This window comes from Leopardus geoffroyi, chromosome E1, assembly GCF_018350155.1.
Source record: "Leopardus geoffroyi isolate Oge1 chromosome E1, O.geoffroyi_Oge1_pat1.0, whole genome shotgun sequence".
NCBI lineage: Eukaryota > Metazoa > Chordata > Mammalia > Carnivora > Felidae > Leopardus > Leopardus geoffroyi.
Window position 1 is genome coordinate 27,737,236 of NC_059330.1, and position 18,353 is coordinate 27,755,588.

Here is an 18,353-nt window from a genome sequence, read left to right on the forward strand (position 1 = left end):
GTTTATAGACTGATCAGACAGTAGCAGAAGTGCCCAGATTGTTTACCAAGAGAGGCCATATTCTGGGATATAAAACATATCTCAATAAATTCAAAAGGATTCAACTCATTCAAAGTATGTTCTCTTGCCATCATGGAATTAATTTAGATATTAACATACTGTATTTTGGAAATCTGAAATATTTGGAACTTAACACATTTCTAAAAAACTCTGGATCAAAGAGGAAATCATAAGGGATTTTTTAAAAGTATTTTGAACAACAAAAAATATTTTGAACCAAATGAAAATGAAAACATATTAGGATTTGTAGTGTGCTGCTAAAGTAGTAAGTAGAGGGAAATTTATAGCAATAAATGCCTATATACAGTTGACCTTTGAACAGTATGGGTTTGAACAGTGCAAGGTTTGAACTGCAGGTTCATTTATACACAGATTTTTTTCAATAAATACAGTAAGTACAGAATTGTAATTGTATTTTCCTTACCTTTTTCTTTTTTTTTTTTTTTTTAATTTTTTTTTCAACGTTTATTTATTTTTGGGACAGAGAGAGACAGAGCATGAACGGGGGAGGGGCAGAGAGAGAGGGAGACACACAGTCGGAAACAGGCTCCAGGCTCTGAGCCATCAGCCCAGAGCCTGACGCGGGGCTCGAACTCCCGGACCGCATGATCGTGACCTGGCTGAAGTCGGACGCTTAACCGACTGCGCCACCCAGGCGCCCCCCTTACCTTTTTCTTAACATATTCTTTAGCTAACTTTGTTGTGAGAATATAGTATATAATACAAATAGTGTACAGAATACACTTAATCAACTGTTTATGTTATTGGTAAGTCCTCTGGTCAGCGGTGGTCTATTAAATTTTGGGGGAGTCAGAAGTCATACATTTTTGACTGTGTGGGGATCAGGGCCTCTAACCCCCTTGCATTGTTGAAGGATTAGCTGGTAAGTGAAAAGCAGAAAGGTTGCGAGTCAGTGATCTCAACATCTACTTTAAAAAACTAGAGAAAAGAAAAACAAGTTAAATGGAAGGTAAGCTGAAGAAAGGAAATTACAATAAAGATCAGAGCAGAATGCAATGAAATAAAAATTGAAAAAGCAATAGAGAAAATCATTGAAATGAACACAAAATTAGACTAAACCTACATGATTGTGAGACTTACAGTAAAGCTACAGTATTAATATAGCATAGTATTAACATAAGGATAGAAAAATTCATCAATGGAATATACCACGTTCAGAAATAAACTCACATTCATAAGTACAACTGATTTTTGATACAGATGCAAATGTAATACTGCGGAGAGAGTATAGTCTTGGTCCTTGAACATTTGGATATCTATATGCAAAGAACATAAACTTATACCCATACCTCATACTACATATGTAAATTAGTGAAAATTGACCATAGTCCTAGATTTAAATTCTAAAACAAAAAAACGTATAGAATATCTGTGACTTTGGGTTAAGCATTGCTGTTTTAGTTACAAACCAAAAGTATAATCTTTAAAAGAACACATTTATTAGACTTCATGAAAACCATGAATTTCACCTCTTCAAGTTACATAGACTTTTATTCAGAATATATAAGGAACTCTCAAAACTCAGCAATTAAAAAATAAACAAGCTCCCTTCCCCCTGGGGACAAAACATTTGACATCTCACTATGAAATATATATTGATGGCAAAATAAACCTATTTAAAGTGATTAATAGAATTAGCCATTAGGGAAAGGGAAATTTACCAGCAATACACTATCAGTATACCTTATTGCATTAATCATTAGGGAAATGGAAGTTTATAAACAGTATGATACCACTATATCCTATTGCACTGGGTAAAATTAAAAAGATCATACTGGGCGGGGTGCCTGGGTGGCTCGATTGGTTGAGTGTTTGACTCTTCATTTTGGCTCAGCTCATGATCTCACAGTTCGTGAGTTTGAGTGGGCTCTGGGCTGTTAGGAGCCTGCTTGAGAATCTCTTTCTCTCTCTCTGTCCCTCCCCTGCTGTCTCTCTCTCTTTCTCAAAAATAAACAAACATTTAAAGAAAGAAAAAAGATCATACCAAGTATTGGCAAGAATATATAGAAATTTGAAGTCGTGTACCTTCCTCATGGGAATGTAAAACAGTAACTACCACTTTTGTAAACTATTTGGTGATTTGTTAACAAGCTAACTATACACTTGCTACATGACTCAGCTAAGCCACTCCTAGATATTTACCCAAGAGAAAAGGGACTGTATGTCCACACAAGGATTTTTACTCAAATGTTCATAGCAGCTTTGTTTGTAATAGCCAGATAGAATCAACTTTAATTTCAATCAACAGCTGGATAGATAAATAAATTTTGGTGTGTCCCTACAATGGAATACCACCCAGCAATAGTTATGAACTATTGATACATGCAACAACATGAATGGTTTTTAAATTATTTGTGAAAGAAACTAAAATATGTATATATGATTCCACTAATGTAAAAACTCTAGAAAAATGCAAACTAATCTGTAGTGACAGAATGCATGTATGTAGTTGTTTGGAAATGGAGGGACAGACAGGGCTGGGGTTAGGTGGAGGAAAATGGTAAGGAAGGGAGCACAAAAGGCAGAGGAAACTGGGAAAGGATGTGTTTTGTATCTTGGTTGTAGTAATGGTTTAATGGGTATGTATTTATGTGTATGTGTGTATACATATAAAAATTACCAGATTGTGTAACTTTCTTTGTTATACTTCATTAAAGCTATTTACTCAAAAAACAAACAACAATGAGAACTTAATTGGTCTGTCTTGTACTTTTTTTTTTTGTGGGTGTGTGTTTTAAATTTTAGAGAGCAAGTGTGAGGAGGGGAGAGGGATAGGGAGGGAGGGAGAGAGAGAGAGAGAGAGAGAGAGAGAGAGAGAGAGAGAGAGAGAGAGAGAATGAATCTTAAGCAGGCTCCGTGCTGAACCCAACAAAGGGCTCGATCCCACAACCCTGGGAACATGAGCTGAGCCAAAATCAAGGGTTAGATGCTCAACCAACTGAGCCACACAGGGGCCCCTAATCTGTCTTATACTTGGAATGGATGTTTTACTCATGTGTTGATCATTTAGAAAATAATAATTTACAGGGGCACCTGGGTGGCTCAGTCGCTTAAGCGTCTGACTTCGACTCAGGTCATGATCTCACAGTTCTTGAGTTTGAGCCCTGCATTGGGCTTTGTGCTGACAGCTCAGAGCCTGGAGCCTGCTTCGGATTCTGTGTCTCCCTCTCTCTCTGCTTGCACTCTCTCTCAAAAATAATAAACATTAAAAAAAAGAAAATAGGGGCGCCTGGGTGGCGCAGTCGGTTAAGCGTCCGACTTCAGCCACGTCACAATCTCGCGGTCCGTGAGTTTGAGCCCCGCGTCAGGCTCTGGGCTGATGGCTCAGAGCCTGGAGCCTGTTTCCGATTCTGTGTCTCCCTCTCTCTCTGCGCCTCCCCCGTTCATGCTCTGTCTCTCTCTGTCCCAAAAATAAATAAACGTTGAAAAAAAAAATTAAAAAAAAATAATAATTTGCTAAATATACAGTTGACACATTTCATCATGTGATATTAAAGAATTACATTCATTGATATTACCATTTTTTATCATCAGAGTCTTCAAGTATTAGAAAACTTTTTTTTTTTTTTTAACGTTTATTTATTTTGAGAGAGCTGGGGAGGAGCAAAGGGACAGGGAGAGAGAATCCCAAGCAGGCTTTGCACCGTCAGTGCAGAGCCTGACACGGGGCTCGAACTCACAACCGTGAGATTATGACCTGAGCTGAAATCTAGAGTCAGACCCTTAACTGACTGAGCCACGCAGGTGCCTCTGTTAGAAAGCTTTTAAGCTCACGTAGCACCTCCAGATTTTCCAGAGTTAGGACTTTTTTATTTCAAAGCTTGTGTTTTGTCATTGGCAACCAATATTGGAAGTTTTTTTCTTTAGATGTTTTGGTCCAGAAAATGTCTGCCAGATATCCACAACTGAATAACCATTGTTTATTGTTGTTCTTTTAATTTGATATTACACAAAAAAAGTGACTAGTGAATTTACAACTAAGTTAAAGTTATTTACCCAAGACAATCATTGTACATGACTATACAGCAAAAGTACTTTATGTATGTGTCCCATTTTGTGACACCAAGAGGTGAGATTTAATAAAATGTATCAATTTTACTACTTCATCAAAAACATTCCTGAGAGACACTAGCATTTTGTTTCACTGTCTGAAAGTGTGTAGTACTGAATAATTTAATGACTTTAGTGGTACATTAAAAACAAATTTTTTTTAATGTTTATTTTTGAGAGAGAGACCAAGAGACAGAGCATGAGCAGGGAAGGGGCAGAGAGAGGGAGACACAGAATCTGAAGCAGGCTCCAGGCTCTGTGCTGTCAGCACAGAGCCCGACACAGGGCACAAACCCACAAACTGCGAGATCATGACCTGAGCCAAAGTTGGAAGCTTAACTGACTGAGCCACCCAGGTGCCCCTTTACTGGTACATTTTTAACTACTGTTCTTCTGCACCATTATTCCGAATGTCCTCACAATGAAAGAGGCACACAACTTAATATTACGATAATGGTTTGACATATTGGATCTCTAAAAGGACCATTTAGGAGCTGACCCTTGGGCACACAGATTACATTTTAACAACTTCTGACATAGACTTACCTTAATGCAGAATATTCTTGCCCCTACTGGGGAGTCAAACTATGAATAATGCTAGTGATATGGAAAGGATTCTGCCTTTGAATTATAAGTATGTTTTAGCTGTTGGCTTTGCTTCAAATCTCCTGTGTGAGATTTAGCAGTGGACTCACCTGTATTTTCTTTTTTTTAATGTTTATTCATTTAGAGAAAGAAAGAAAGCACCTGCATGTGCCTGAGTGAGTGTGGGAGGGGCAGAGAGAGAATCCCAAGCAGGCTCTGTGCTGTCAGCGCAGAGCCTGACTCGGGGCTTGATCTTACTAGCTGTGAGATTATGACCTGAGCCAGAATCAATAGTTGGCGCTTAAATGACAGAGCCACATAGGCGTGTCTCTAACCTGTGTTGTTATTATAACAGCTAACATCTGCTATGTATTTACTTTATGCCAAGCACTGTGCTTTATAGTACCATTTTTCTTTACTATCCCCTTGTGAGCTGTAGGTTATATTATTAGTCCCATTTCACAGATGGTAATACAGTGATGGCTCAAATTATTCACTCAAGATCGGCATTGTTTAACAGCAATCGGTTTAACACAGACTTTTTGGTTTCTATATTGTTGTTGTTAACAACCAAGCTGTTTTGATTCTCTGAAATGAGCCATTTTGGTTGGAAAGTGGTTGATCGAGGGCAGAATTATAAGAATCTCAGTGATTACAGGATTTTGTTTGTGTCCCTGTTGCTACCATTAAATCTTGGGCCTCTCCTCATCTCTTGATTAAGCTATTTCTTGATCTATCTCTATTTCTTGCATTGGAAAGTTTCCTTTCTCTGTTACTGATAGGTAGATTTTGTGACATTTCTATTGCCTTTGGTACTGATTTTATTTCTGTGCTTTTATTGTTGATCATATACACTTCAGGAACCTAAAGTTCACATTGTCTTATAAACAGCAATAAATGTTATCAGTGATAATGAAACATTCAGGATACTGAGGTTGAAAAAGATTATGATTCATATATTTGTTAAATATTATCTAAATACTTCAGCGAGACCTTTCTATTCTGATAAAATGACATCTTATTATCTGTTAATTCTCTTAACACTTCAATAAACCTAGAGGAGAGTTTTGAATACTTTTTCATTAATATTAAAATGTCATTCAGTTATGGAATTCAGAGTTGAACAGTGAAGTAGTTTAACTGCCAAAATATGAAATAAAAACTTAAATCTTTGTGTCATTATCTAGTATATTTTAGTATCATCTGGGATGCTGCAGAAGTACTATCATAATTTCATTATGCTTAAGTATCTCTCTAAAGGTGTGTTGGCATACACGTGTATAGACTTTCAGAGAATATTTGCATATGAGTGACATCCTGAAATTGACTCTACAGTCCTTGCTGAGTGCCTTGTTTTAGAGAAGGGAATTTCTTTGAGTTGCTTAAGGAAAGAGTTGAACTTTTCCTGGAGGAGTAATTAAATAATTCTAAAATTTTTAAGTGAACAGTTATTATATTTATTCAGAGCCTTCAGTTTGGTAGAAGGAATATTCAAATTTAAGGTTTTAGTTTTATCTAAGATTGGGGCTTAGATGCTAAGTTAAGTATTTTAATTTGGATTAATTCCCACATTTGTTAGAAATACAAGTATGTATTTGTCATGATTTTAAAGAACTAAAGCTGGTAAAGGAACTTCTTTCATACATTATATGGTTTTTCATACAGTGTGAGTTTTTACTTTTTTCTGTTGATCTTTGTGCTCGCTTTGGCAGCACATATACTATTGATCTTAAACTTTTATCTGTTTTGAACCCAGATGTATTTGACTATCTGCATTAATGTATTCTCCCCCAGATTTTCAATATTCTTGATTGTTTTTCTATGTATTTTGAGTTTTTCACTACTCATTTTAAAAATAGAAGTAACAATATTGGAGAGGTGAAATTCATGTAACATATAATTAACCATTTTATTTTATTTTATTTATTTTTAATATGAAATTTATTGTCAAATTGGTTTCCATACAACACCCAGTGTTCATCCCAACAGGTGCCCTCCTTAATGCCCATCACCCACCGGGAGCTCCCCTCCCTCCCACTCCCTATCAACCCTCAGATTATTCTCCGTTTTTAAGAGTCTCTTATGGTTTGGCTGCCTCCCTCTCTATCTTTTTTTTTTTTTTCCCTTCATCTCCCCCATGGTCTTCTGTTAAGTTTCTCAGGATACACATAAGAGTGAAAACATGGTATCTGTCTTTCTCTGTAGGACTTACTTCATTTAGCATAACACTCTCCAGTTCCATCCACATTGCTACAAAAGGCCATATTTCATTCTTTCTCATTGCCACATAGTATTCCATTGTATATATAAACCACAACTTCTTTATCCATTCATCAGTTGATGGACACTTAGGCTCTTTCCATAATTTGGCTATTGTTGAAAGTGCTGCTATAAACATTGGGGTACAAGTGCCCCTATGCATCAGCACTCCTGTATCCCTTGGGTAAATTCCAAGCAGTGCTATTGCTGGGTCATAGGGTAGATCTATTTTTAATTTTTTGAGCAACCTCCACACTGTTTCCAGAAGTCAAGCTTTCACTTTTTGCAGATGACATGATATTATACATGGAAGACCCAATAGACTCCACCAAAAGTCTGCTAGAACTGATACATGAATTCAGCTATTCTCAGAATACAAAATCAATGTACAGAAATCAGTTGCATTCTTATACACTAATAATGAAACAACAGAAAGACAAAGAAACTGATCCCATTCACAGTTGCACCAAGAATCATAAAATACCTAGGAATAAACCTAACCAAAGATGTAAAAGATCTGTATGCTGAAAACTATAGAAAGCTTATGAAGGAAATTGAAGAAGATATAAAGAAATGGAAAAACATTCCGTGCTCATGGATTGGAAGAATAATTAACCATTTTAAAATATACAATTCAGTGGAATTCAGTGCATGTAGAGTGTTGTAAACCATCACCTCTTTCTAATTTCAGAGTGTTTTCATCACCCCAGAACACCCCATGCCTATTAAGTAAACACTCCATATTCCTTTCTTCCCCTATACCTAGATAAATACAATTTTGCTTTTTCTGTCTCCGTGTATTTGCCTATTGTGGCTATTTCATATAGAAGATCCTATAGTTGGACCTTTTGTGTTTGGCGTCTGTTCACTTAGCATGGTGTTTTCAAGGTTTGCTCATGTTGAAGCATATACCAGAATATCATTCCTTTATATGACTGAATAATATCCAATTTTAAGTATATACTTCAATTTGTTTATCCATTCATCTGCTGATGGATATTTGGGTTGTATGCAACTTTTGGCTATTATGAGTAATCCCGTACAGTTTCTATATGGACATATGTTTTTGTTTCTTTTGAATATACACCTAGTATAGAATTGCAGGATTATATGGTAATTCTGTGTTTATAACATCTTTGGGGACTTGCCAAGCTTTTCCACAGTGACTGCACAATTCTATGTTTTCTACCAGCAGTGTATGAGAGTTCATATTTCTCTACATCCTCACCAATATTTAATAATTTGTCATTTTTAATTATATTTTATTAGCATCCCTGTGAGTAAGTACCTTTGTTAAAGCAAAAATAACTTTGAAAGTACTATTTTATACAAAATTTATTTATTTTTTGAGGTGCTGTTTTATACCTGCTATATTGGTAAACATGTTTTTTAAATTTTTGTTAAGTTTTTAGTTATTTCTTTTAAGAGAGAACACAAGTAGGGGAGGAACAGAGAGAGAGGGAGAAAGAGAATCCCAAGCAGGCTCTCCAATGTCAGCACAGAGTACAATGCGGGGCTCAAACCTACAAGCCATGAGATCATGACCTGAGCTGAGTTGGATGCTCAACCAACTGAGCCACCCAGGCGCCTCTATTGGTAAACATTTTTAAGAGGGAAAAAGGACCTGGTGTCAATCATTTTGTCGGAGCCCATTACAAAATTGGTGTCTTTATAAATGATAGTCATTTCTGAAAGAAATTTAAGTGTCAATAAGTTTTTTCTCAGGTAATTAATGACCTACTTAGTGTTTCAGTATGTTTGTCTTCTATTCTTGTTTATTAACTCTGTATTAATAGTCTGTTTTTCAAATTTAGGTATGAGTATCGTGTAGAGATGGTTCATCAGTCCTGCAATGATCCTACCAAAAATATCATTCGAGAATTTGCATCTGACTTTGAAGTTGGAGAATGCTGGGGTTATAATAGATTTTTCCGTTTGGACTTACTTGCCAATGAAGGATATTTGAATCGGCAAAATGATACAGTGATTTTAAGGTAATAGGAAACATTTGATATTGTTTTTATCATGGGGGAATAATGTCATCAGAACTTTATTTTGAAATTTATTCATTTAACAAACATGAATACTGAAATTCATACTAACTATAATCCTATTATGTTTTTAAGTGTTTCTTTTCAGAAGTCCTGTATAGTGAGTAATATAACTTAGAAATGTGCTTGACATCTAGTTAGTAATTCCATAGAAAGGAAACTACTACTTTTTTTTTTTTTTAATATTTATTATTTTTGAAAGAGAGAGACAGAGTGCAAGTGGGACAGGGGCAGAGAGAGAGAGAGAGAGAGGGACACAGAATCTAAAATAGGCTTCAGGCTCTGAGTTGTCAGTACAGAGCCCAACACGGGGCTTGAACTCAGGTACAGTGAGAGCATGACCTAAGCCGAAGTTGGACACTTAACCAACTGGGCCACCCAGGCACCCCAGGAAACTACTGCTTCTTATAAGTAATGTTCCATTTACTTACCTATTGAACATCTAGCAACCTCCCCATTTGGAAATACAAAAATACTGAGGAATCAAGTGCTTATTTTTTTCACTTGACATTGTATATTATATGTGGGTGACTGGTTTTACAAGCTTAAATTCACAAAATAATTTTCAGTTTCTTTCAGATAACACCAAATTAAAAGTAAGGAAATAGAAATGAAAATTCATGAAAACAAATTAAGTGATAAGTAGTTGGTGTGTTATTTGTAAGAAAGGACAACATAAACTGACTATAAAATCGCACAGCCCTGTTTAATACTGGGGAACCCTGTATAAGTCAGACATTTTGGAGCATCATTACATGATGTTTTAATTTGATGATGACAATGAGAGCTTGAGTATTAAAAAAGTAGATTCAATTATGGTTTTTTGTTTTTTTTTAAGTTTATTTATTTTGTGAGAGACAGCAACTGGGGTAGGGGCACAGAGAGCCCAATGTGGGGCTCAAATTCATGAACTGTGAGATCATGACCTGAGCTGAAGTCAGACACTTAAGTGATTAAGCCACCCAAGTGTCCTGATTCAATTATGTTTTGAACAATGTTTAACAGTTTAAGGAGTTTCCATGAAAACCATTTTCAGAGCTTTTTCCTTGGGATTGATTTGGTATACTCTTAATTTCCACTTATTCTGAGTTCTTTGATTCAGAGCATGCTGTAGGAGTTGCTGTTGTATGAACCTTTACTCGTATGTGTTCTTCATAACCCTTTTGGGAGAATGAATAAGTGATAAAAGAGTATTGCATTTTCAGTGTAGGAAAAAAGATTCTTGTTTTTGCCTTCATTTGGGGAATTATTTTAGTTCCATTTTATAACCTTTCAGGGTTTTGTTATTACTATTATTATTTGCCAAAACAAATAGTTTGTTGCTATTCCATACTTTACCATAGGGAAGATAGCAAAATTATTCAGCCATCAATTTGACCAGCCTACAAAAGGGCCTTTAAAAAAAAATGTTTATTTATTTGTTTTGAGAGAGAGAGAGAGAGAGCGAGCGAGCGGGCAGGAGAGGGGCAAAGAGAGAGGGAGAGAGAATCCCATGCTGTCAACATGGAGCCTAATGTGGGGTTCTGTCCCACAACCCTGGGATCATGACCTGACCTGAAATCAGGCATCAGACACTTAACTAAGTCACCCAAGTGCCCCAAGAGCTTTTTTTTTTTTTTTTTTTTTTAAATCCTTAGTCCTCTCCTTATTGGAGTCATAGTAATGTTGAATCTTTCTGGTGGAAATCTGTGTAATAGTTTCTTTTTTTTTTTTAAATGCAGTTTAGCCCAAATTCTAATTCTTTATTTAGGCCATCCCTATTTATAACAAAACTTTTACTTACAGGCTTGAATATTAGTGCAGGAACAGATTCCTATTGTAATATCTTATTATCATTTATACAGCAATGTTTACTGAGTGGCAGTGGGTTAATATTAAGAAAGAATAAGATGGATTTTGTCCTCAGGAAAATCAAGATGAAATGGGTAGATAAAAACAATTTTTTCTAAAAGATAGTGCTATAATAGCAGTATAAATAAATTGCTGTAGGGTTCGTGGAGAGGAGGCTTTTAATTATCTTATTGCTCATAATATTTAATGGGAGATCGCTGAAAATTTGAACCTCAATTCAAAATTCTGAAGGAATTTTAAATGTACATATCAGAAAGTTACTTAAGGCTTTTCTACAACTACATACGAATAAATATGTATTTTATTCTCTTTTTGTTAAGTGAGAAAGTTAAGGAATTTTACCTGTTGCTTGCTTTTGTTTTGATGATACATATACTAACTAATGATAATGTGTGGGCTTGGCTGTAGTTCATTAGGTATTCAAAGGTAATAGTCTTTTGAAAGTCTTACCAGTGTATACTGAGTAGGCAGTATCCACTTAAGCTAGTGATTGAGTGAATAATCTCTGACCTCTAATGCCTGAGTATGCTTGACTGGAAATAGTTATCTGCTGCAGATAATTCTAGATGGTCAGTAGATTCCTATAGTAACTTTAAAATGTTACGAAAAATGGAATAGTATTTAACATAAAGGTGACAAGACTGGAAAGAGGATTTGCAGGCTTCCAAGTTAGTCTTTTCTCTTGGGACTCTTCCTTTCTTTAGAAACATCTTTACATGTTACTGAAAATTTTTTCACTATAGACTCATTTTCATTCATCTGACGTAGGTAGAGATTCTTTGCATTAGTAGGTATTAGTGTTTTAAAAGTACAGATAACTCTGAAAAGATTGAGATCCTATCACTTACCCGTTAAAATCCTTTATTATACTTGTTTTTTTCCCTAACCCTCCTGAAATATGCTGTATTGTGATATATGGAGGGTTGATTTAAGCTGCTATCTGGAGGGGTTTAGAATATAGGTTATTTAGAGGATGCAACTCTTTGGGGGGACAGTAAAGCAGTCCTGGATAGTTGATCCTTTAAATTATTTTTTTATTGAGGAGTAAGAAAAATGGGAACATGAGATGGAGGCAGGAAAGAAAAAAAACAGAGTCTAAAACAAACTTTGCCTATTTTTGTAGTGCCTGACCTAAGCAAGAAAGGGGAAGGAAAGCATTAGCTTCTTTCTTCCTGCATAGCATGGTCTTCCCATCTCATGATCAACAATGTATTTGAACTAGTAGTTTGGGAGCTTTAACCATGATACGTAATGTTATTTCTTTACAAAAGTATAGTTTGAATTTAGACAACTGGCTTGAAGATAACTTTTTTCTTCCAAGTTTTTATTTAAATTCAAGTTAGTTAACATATAGTGTATTGGTTTCAGGAGCAGAGCTTAGTGATTCATCACTTACGTATAACACCCAGTGCTCATCACAACAAGTGCCCTCCTTAATACCCGTTACCCATTTAGCGCTCTAACACCCCCCCCCCCCCCACGCCAGCAACCCTCAGTTTCTTCTCTATTGTTAAGAGTCTGTTATGGTTTGCCTCCCTCTTGAAGAGAACTTCTCAGAACATTACGTCATTCTAATTTGTAAACTGTATGTATAAATGGTTGATACCAGCACCTCTGAATTGAATTTGAATTTTAGCTTTGTTGTAATGTAATCAAGTAAACTTAAAATTATAGAATTTATAGTTATAGATTCAAGGCTTGGTTGATAATATTTTACTGTTTGGATCACGTTTCATGTGCAGTTCTTCTTTTAAGGTTTCAGGTTCGTTCTCCAACTTTCTTTCAAAAATGCCGGGACCAGCATTGGTATATTACTCAATTAGAAGCTGCACAAACTAGCTATATCCAACAAATAAATAACCTTAAAGAGGTAAGGAAAAAATGTATTTTGGGTTTAGTGTTTCATATTGTGTTTTTGGCCTGATACATTTGTAATTAGATTTTGTAATTTTGTAGAAAAGTCCAATTATCTTATTCTCCCATCTACTTCCCACCTTTGAGCCTCTAATTTTACACTCTTCACAGTTTGTTAGCCATTAGCCACATATGGCTATGCAAACTTAATTAAAATAAAAAATTCAGTTCTTTAGTTGTACTGGCCGCATTTCAAGTGCTTCTATTGGGCATTGCACATATAGAACATTTCTGTACTGTATTGGACAGTGCTGCTCTCATTGAGGTAAACATTTTGTGTTTTTCTCAATGACTTGAGTATTTCTGTTTTCCATACTGTCATGAAGTCAGAGGATTCTAAGTTATAGAATAATTGAAAATTGCCACATCTTGAATTTTCACTATTCTTGAATGGAGCATTATGGAGGATCAGTTAAGGAATTTTTATCTTACAGTGGTAAACTACATTATGTAAGGGATTCTTCTTTCTGCCAGTGGAAATTGAGATGGGGTAATAGGATTGAAGTGCTGAGAATGGTTAATAGAAAAGGGAGGAAATATGAATGAATACATGCTTTGAGAGATTTTCATGTTAAGTGTACTATTTAAAACTGCTTATATTTATTGACTTTACAGTTTGCTAATTGTATGTGCAGCTTGGGCTGCATATAAGAAGAATGAGGGTAAATTGGGCAGATTTTTTTTTTGCCATAGGTTTTTCCATAAGCAAAACCTGGAGGGAGTGAGAGAAATGGTTCAAAAATGTTTTTAGGAACATCTGGATATATCTTTTTACTGAAAATATTTTTGCTGTACCAGGGAACTCTTCTTTTGACTCATGTTTATGTGTGCTGTTATTGTTTTAAAAGAGACTTACTATTGAGTTATCTCGAAGTCAGAAATCGAGAGATTTGTCACCACCAGATAATCATCTGAGCCCCCAAAATGATGACACTCCTGAGACACGTGCTAAGAAGTCTATGCCGTGCACCGATATGCTTCTCCAGGATGGTCCTACTACAGCTTCTATAAGAGATGTCAAAGAGGATGAAGAAGAGGAAAAGATTCAGAATGAAGATTATCATGTAATAATTAGACTTGTTTTAGATTCATTTTGTGCTTTGTAAGAGAAATGATAAGACCATGGTTTCCAGCATATATAGAGGAATCAATATACTGAAAGACTTCTCCATTTATTTTCTTTAGTAGAGTATGCCCTTCTGTAAATATTAAGTCAGAAGTTGAATCAAAGTGTTACAAGGCTCTAAAGTTAATTTATTATAGAAAACGTATGTTCTACCAAACAAACTGACACAAATTCCGGAAATTATACAACTATACAAATTGTGGAATTAACAAATCTGATCTATTTCCATTCACTAAAACTAGTACAGTACCTTATTTTTGCATATGTAGGTAGAATCATTTAGGATTTGGGAGATAGCCAGGTTTTATGCTAGATAAACAACAACCAGAATGAAAATTTGAGAAGTGATTGTTACTGTTTAAAGTTATGGGTACCTGGGTGGCTCACTTAGTTAAGCATCCAACTCTTGATTTCGGCTCACTTCATGATCTCGTGGTTCATGGGATTGAGCCCTCGCTGTCAACGCATAGCCTGCTTAGGATTCTCTCTCTGCCCCTCCCCCGCTCTCCCACTCTTTCTGTCAAAATAAATAAACATAAAAAAGAATAGAGTTGAAAAGTAAGACAGTGATGCAGAGACCAGCTTTTGTTGTTATAGTTGTTATTTGTAAGATAGGACACTTCAAGTATGTACTAAAATGAAGGAGCCAGTGGGGAGAGAGGTAAGTTAAGGTATTGACAAAACAAACTATTTAAGGAGATAATGGAGCACTCAGGTGAAGCAATTAACCTGCGAAAGGGGTGTTAATGGAATTAATGATGGGGTTTGGAGGTAGGGCAGGTAAAATTTGGGGGTATTTACACATAATAACCAGTGTGTTTTTCTATGCAGATAGGTGACAAGAGTTTTATGATGTCCTTGATGTTAGAGATTAGGTCGGACTAAAGGATGATGGTTTGAAATGTTACCCTGTGAAGAGCCTCATTGGCATCTGCAGTGGAGTATGTGAAGCATCTCTAGTCACATTGAAGGCCTAACTGAAAATGGCAGCAATAAGTTATTAGTGGAACCAGAAAATGTGGTTGTGTGCTGTTCTCTAATGGGCTCAACTGCCTATGCACAGGAGAGAGAATTCTGATCATTTCATTATTCTTTGGTGCTTGGTCCATTGGCTGGATCAGATGATCAATGAGTAAAAACATTTGAGATAGAAGTCTTATTTCTTTGCCTTGATCTAGCATGAACTTTCAGATGGAGATCTGGATCTGGATCTTGTTGGTGAAGATGAAGTGAATCACCTCGATGGCAGCAGTTCCTCTGCCAGCTCCACAGCAACAAGTAACACAGAAGAAAATGACATTGATGAAGAAACTATGTGAGTGTCTCACATTAACTACCATAAAGCATCTAAGTAGTAATTATTAGAAGCATATTAACTAAATTTGGGCCTAAAAGTGGAGATACTCAGCATGTTTACTTGCTGTAGAGTATCTCCTATAAATGAAGGAACTTGAAGGAAAGATAGTTTTCCTTCTTCACACCTCTGGGTTCCAAACTTAGCTTTAGTTTTTCTTTTTAATTTTTAAATTATTCAATTTAAGAAAAATGGAGAAAATGCTAGATAACAATTCCCATATTCCCTTTGTCCAGATTAATTCCCCAAATGTTAATATTTTGCTTAGTTCCTCTTTTCTGTATTTTATAAAAATATTTTTTGGTGAGACTTTCGAGTTAGGTGAATATACTTTTCGTTGTGTACTATGTTTCCTATGTAACTACAGTATAGTTATCAAACTCAGGATTTAACATTGATGTAATACTATAATCTGTTACCTTTTAAAAATTTGCCATTGATGTCCTTTGGTCTAGGATCCAAAGCAGTATTACATTACTTTTAGTTAAGTTTCTTTAGTCTTTAATTTGGATCACCTGATCTTTTTTGTTTGTTTGCTTGTGTATGACTTTGACACTTCAGAGAAAGAGCAGTTCTTTCCTAGCAAGCTTCAATTTGGGAGTTGTCCAAATGTTTCTTCACAATTAAGATTGTGCACTTTAGGCAGGAGTACTAAAGAAATTATGATACCTTTTCAGGACCTCATATGATAGAGTAGTGGAAGAGCACGTCTTTTATCTCTGTACCATTAATTTAGATTATTTGGTTTAAAAAAATAATTTTTTTTAATATTTGTTTATTTTTGAGAGAGAGAGAGAGGCAGAACGTGAGCAGGGGAGGAGCAGAGAGAGAGGGAGACACAGAATCCGAAGCAGGCTCCAGGCTCTGAGCTGTCAGCACAGAGCCCGAGGCGGGGCTCGAACTCACAAACCGCGAGATCATGACCTGAGCCGAAGTCGGACACTCAACTGACTGAGCCACACAGGCGCCCCTAGATCACTTGGTTAACATGATGTCTGTCAGGTTTCTCCAATCTGAAATTACTAATTTTTCCCTTTGTAGTTAATAAATACCCTATAGGGACATATTCTGAGGCTGTAAATGTCTTCCCACCCTATCACCTGTTCCCCCCATTCCCCCACCCACCTTCCCTCTGGTAACCCTTAGTTCTCTATAGTTAAGAGTCTGTTTCCTGGTTCCCCCCCTTACCCCTGTCTCTCTGTCTCTCTGTCTCGCGTGTGCCCACACCCATTTTCTCTCTTTGCTCATTTCGTTTCTTTAATTCTACGTAGGATTGAAATCATATTTGTCCTTCTCTGACTTCATTTAGTGTTCATTATACCCTCTAGCTCCATCCATGTTGTTGAAAATTGCAAAATTTCATTCTTTTTGATGGATGAATGATATTCCTGTGTGTGTGTGTGTGTGTGTGTGTGTGTGTACACCAAATATTCTTTATCCATTCATCAGTCAGTGGACACTTGGGCTTCCATATCTTGGCTGTTGTAAATAGCACTGCTATAAATATAGAGATGCCTATATCCCTTTGAATTAATGTTTTTATATTCTTTGGGTAACTAGTAGTGCATTTGCTTGATCATAGAGTAGTTCTATTTTTAACTTTTTAAGGAAACTTCATACGGTTTTCCAGGGTTTACCAATTTGCATTCTCACCAACAGTGTAAGAGGGTACCCCTTTCTCTGTATCCTCTCCGACATCTGTTGTTTTCTGTTGTTAATTTTAGTCATTCTGACAGCTGTGAGATGGTATCTCATCGTGGTTTTGATTTGTATTTCCCTGATGATAAGTGATGTTGAGCATCTCTTCATGTGTTTGTGTCTTCTTTGGAAAAATGTCTATTCATGTGCTCTTCCCATTTCTTCACTGGATTGCTTTTTGTGTGTTGAGTTTGATAAATTCTTATAGATTTTGGATTCTAACCTATTATCTGACATGTTATTTGCAAATTATCTCCCATTCTGTCAGTTGCCTTTTAGTAGTTTTTTTTTTTTTAATGTTTATTTATTTTTGAGAGAGAGAGAGAGCATGAGCAGGGGAAAGGCAGAGAGAGAGAGGGAGTCACAGAATCCAAAGCAGGCTCCAGGTCTGAGCTGTCAGCACAGAGTCCGACATGGGGTTCGAACCCATGAACCATGAGATCACGACCTGAGCTGAAGCCAATGGTTAACCAACTGAGCCACCCAGGCACCGCTAGTTTTTTTTATTGTTTTCTTTGCTGTGCAGAAGCTTTTTATCTTAGGTCACAATAGTTCATTTTGCTTTCATTTCCCTTGTGAGTTCCTTAAATATTCCAAACTAGCATTGGTTAGTGTTGTTCCATATAGCACTCTCATTATAATAAGTGGGGCATCTGGATGTCTCAGTTGGTAGAATATGTGACTCTTGATCTTGGGGTTGTGAATTTAAGCCCCATGTTGGACATAGAGCTTACTTAAAATCAATCACTAAGTAAATAAGGAAATTAAAAGAAATTTTTTAATTAAAAAAATAAAATAAAGCAATAGTAGTTTTTTTGGTAGGAAAGATTTTGTGAGGACTTTGGTAGGAGGCAACCCTTTTTCTGAAATACCATCTGAAGAAAACAGTATTTATGGGGCGCCTGGGTGGCTCTGTTTGTTGAGCAGCTGACTGACTCTTGATTTCGACTTAGGTCATGATTCCAGAGTTGTGGGATTTAGCCCCGCATTGGACTCCACACTGTATGTCAAGCCTGCTTGGGATTCTCTGTCTCTCCCCCACTCGCATGTACACTCTCTCTCTTTAAAAAAAAAAAAAAAAATAAGTAATCATATATGTTAATTTGATCTTTTTTTTAACCTTAAAGGTAGTGTTTTAAGCCTAATTTCTTACCATTAAGTTATAAATTCTTTATTTATTTATTTTTTTAACGTTTATTTATTTTTGGGACAGAGAGAGACAGAGCATGAACAGGGGAGGGGCAGAGAGAGAGGGAGACATAGAATCGGAAGTAGGCTCCAGGCTCTGAGCCATCAGCCCAGAGACCGACGTGGGGCTCGAACTCACGGACCGTGAGATCGTGACCTGGCTGAAGTCGGACGCTTAACCGACTGCGCCATCCAG

The 18,353-nt window shown here is 36.3% G+C and overlaps 1 protein-coding gene across 7 annotated transcripts in view; it reads left to right on the top strand.

Moving 5' to 3' along the window:
* TRIM37 (tripartite motif containing 37) overlaps positions 1–18,353 on the top strand; it is a 137,262-nt gene that overhangs the window by 57,212 nt on the left and 61,697 nt on the right. For all 7 annotated transcript variants that reach the window (XM_045488208.1, XM_045488211.1, XM_045488213.1 and 4 more), the window contains exons 13-16: positions 8,790–8,969; positions 12,633–12,747; positions 13,640–13,855; positions 15,096–15,232. In XM_045488208.1, coding sequence (XP_045344164.1) covers positions 8,790–8,969; positions 12,633–12,747; positions 13,640–13,855; positions 15,096–15,232 — 648 coding nt within the window. The remainder of the gene's footprint in view (positions 1–8,789; positions 8,970–12,632; positions 12,748–13,639; positions 13,856–15,095; positions 15,233–18,353) is intronic.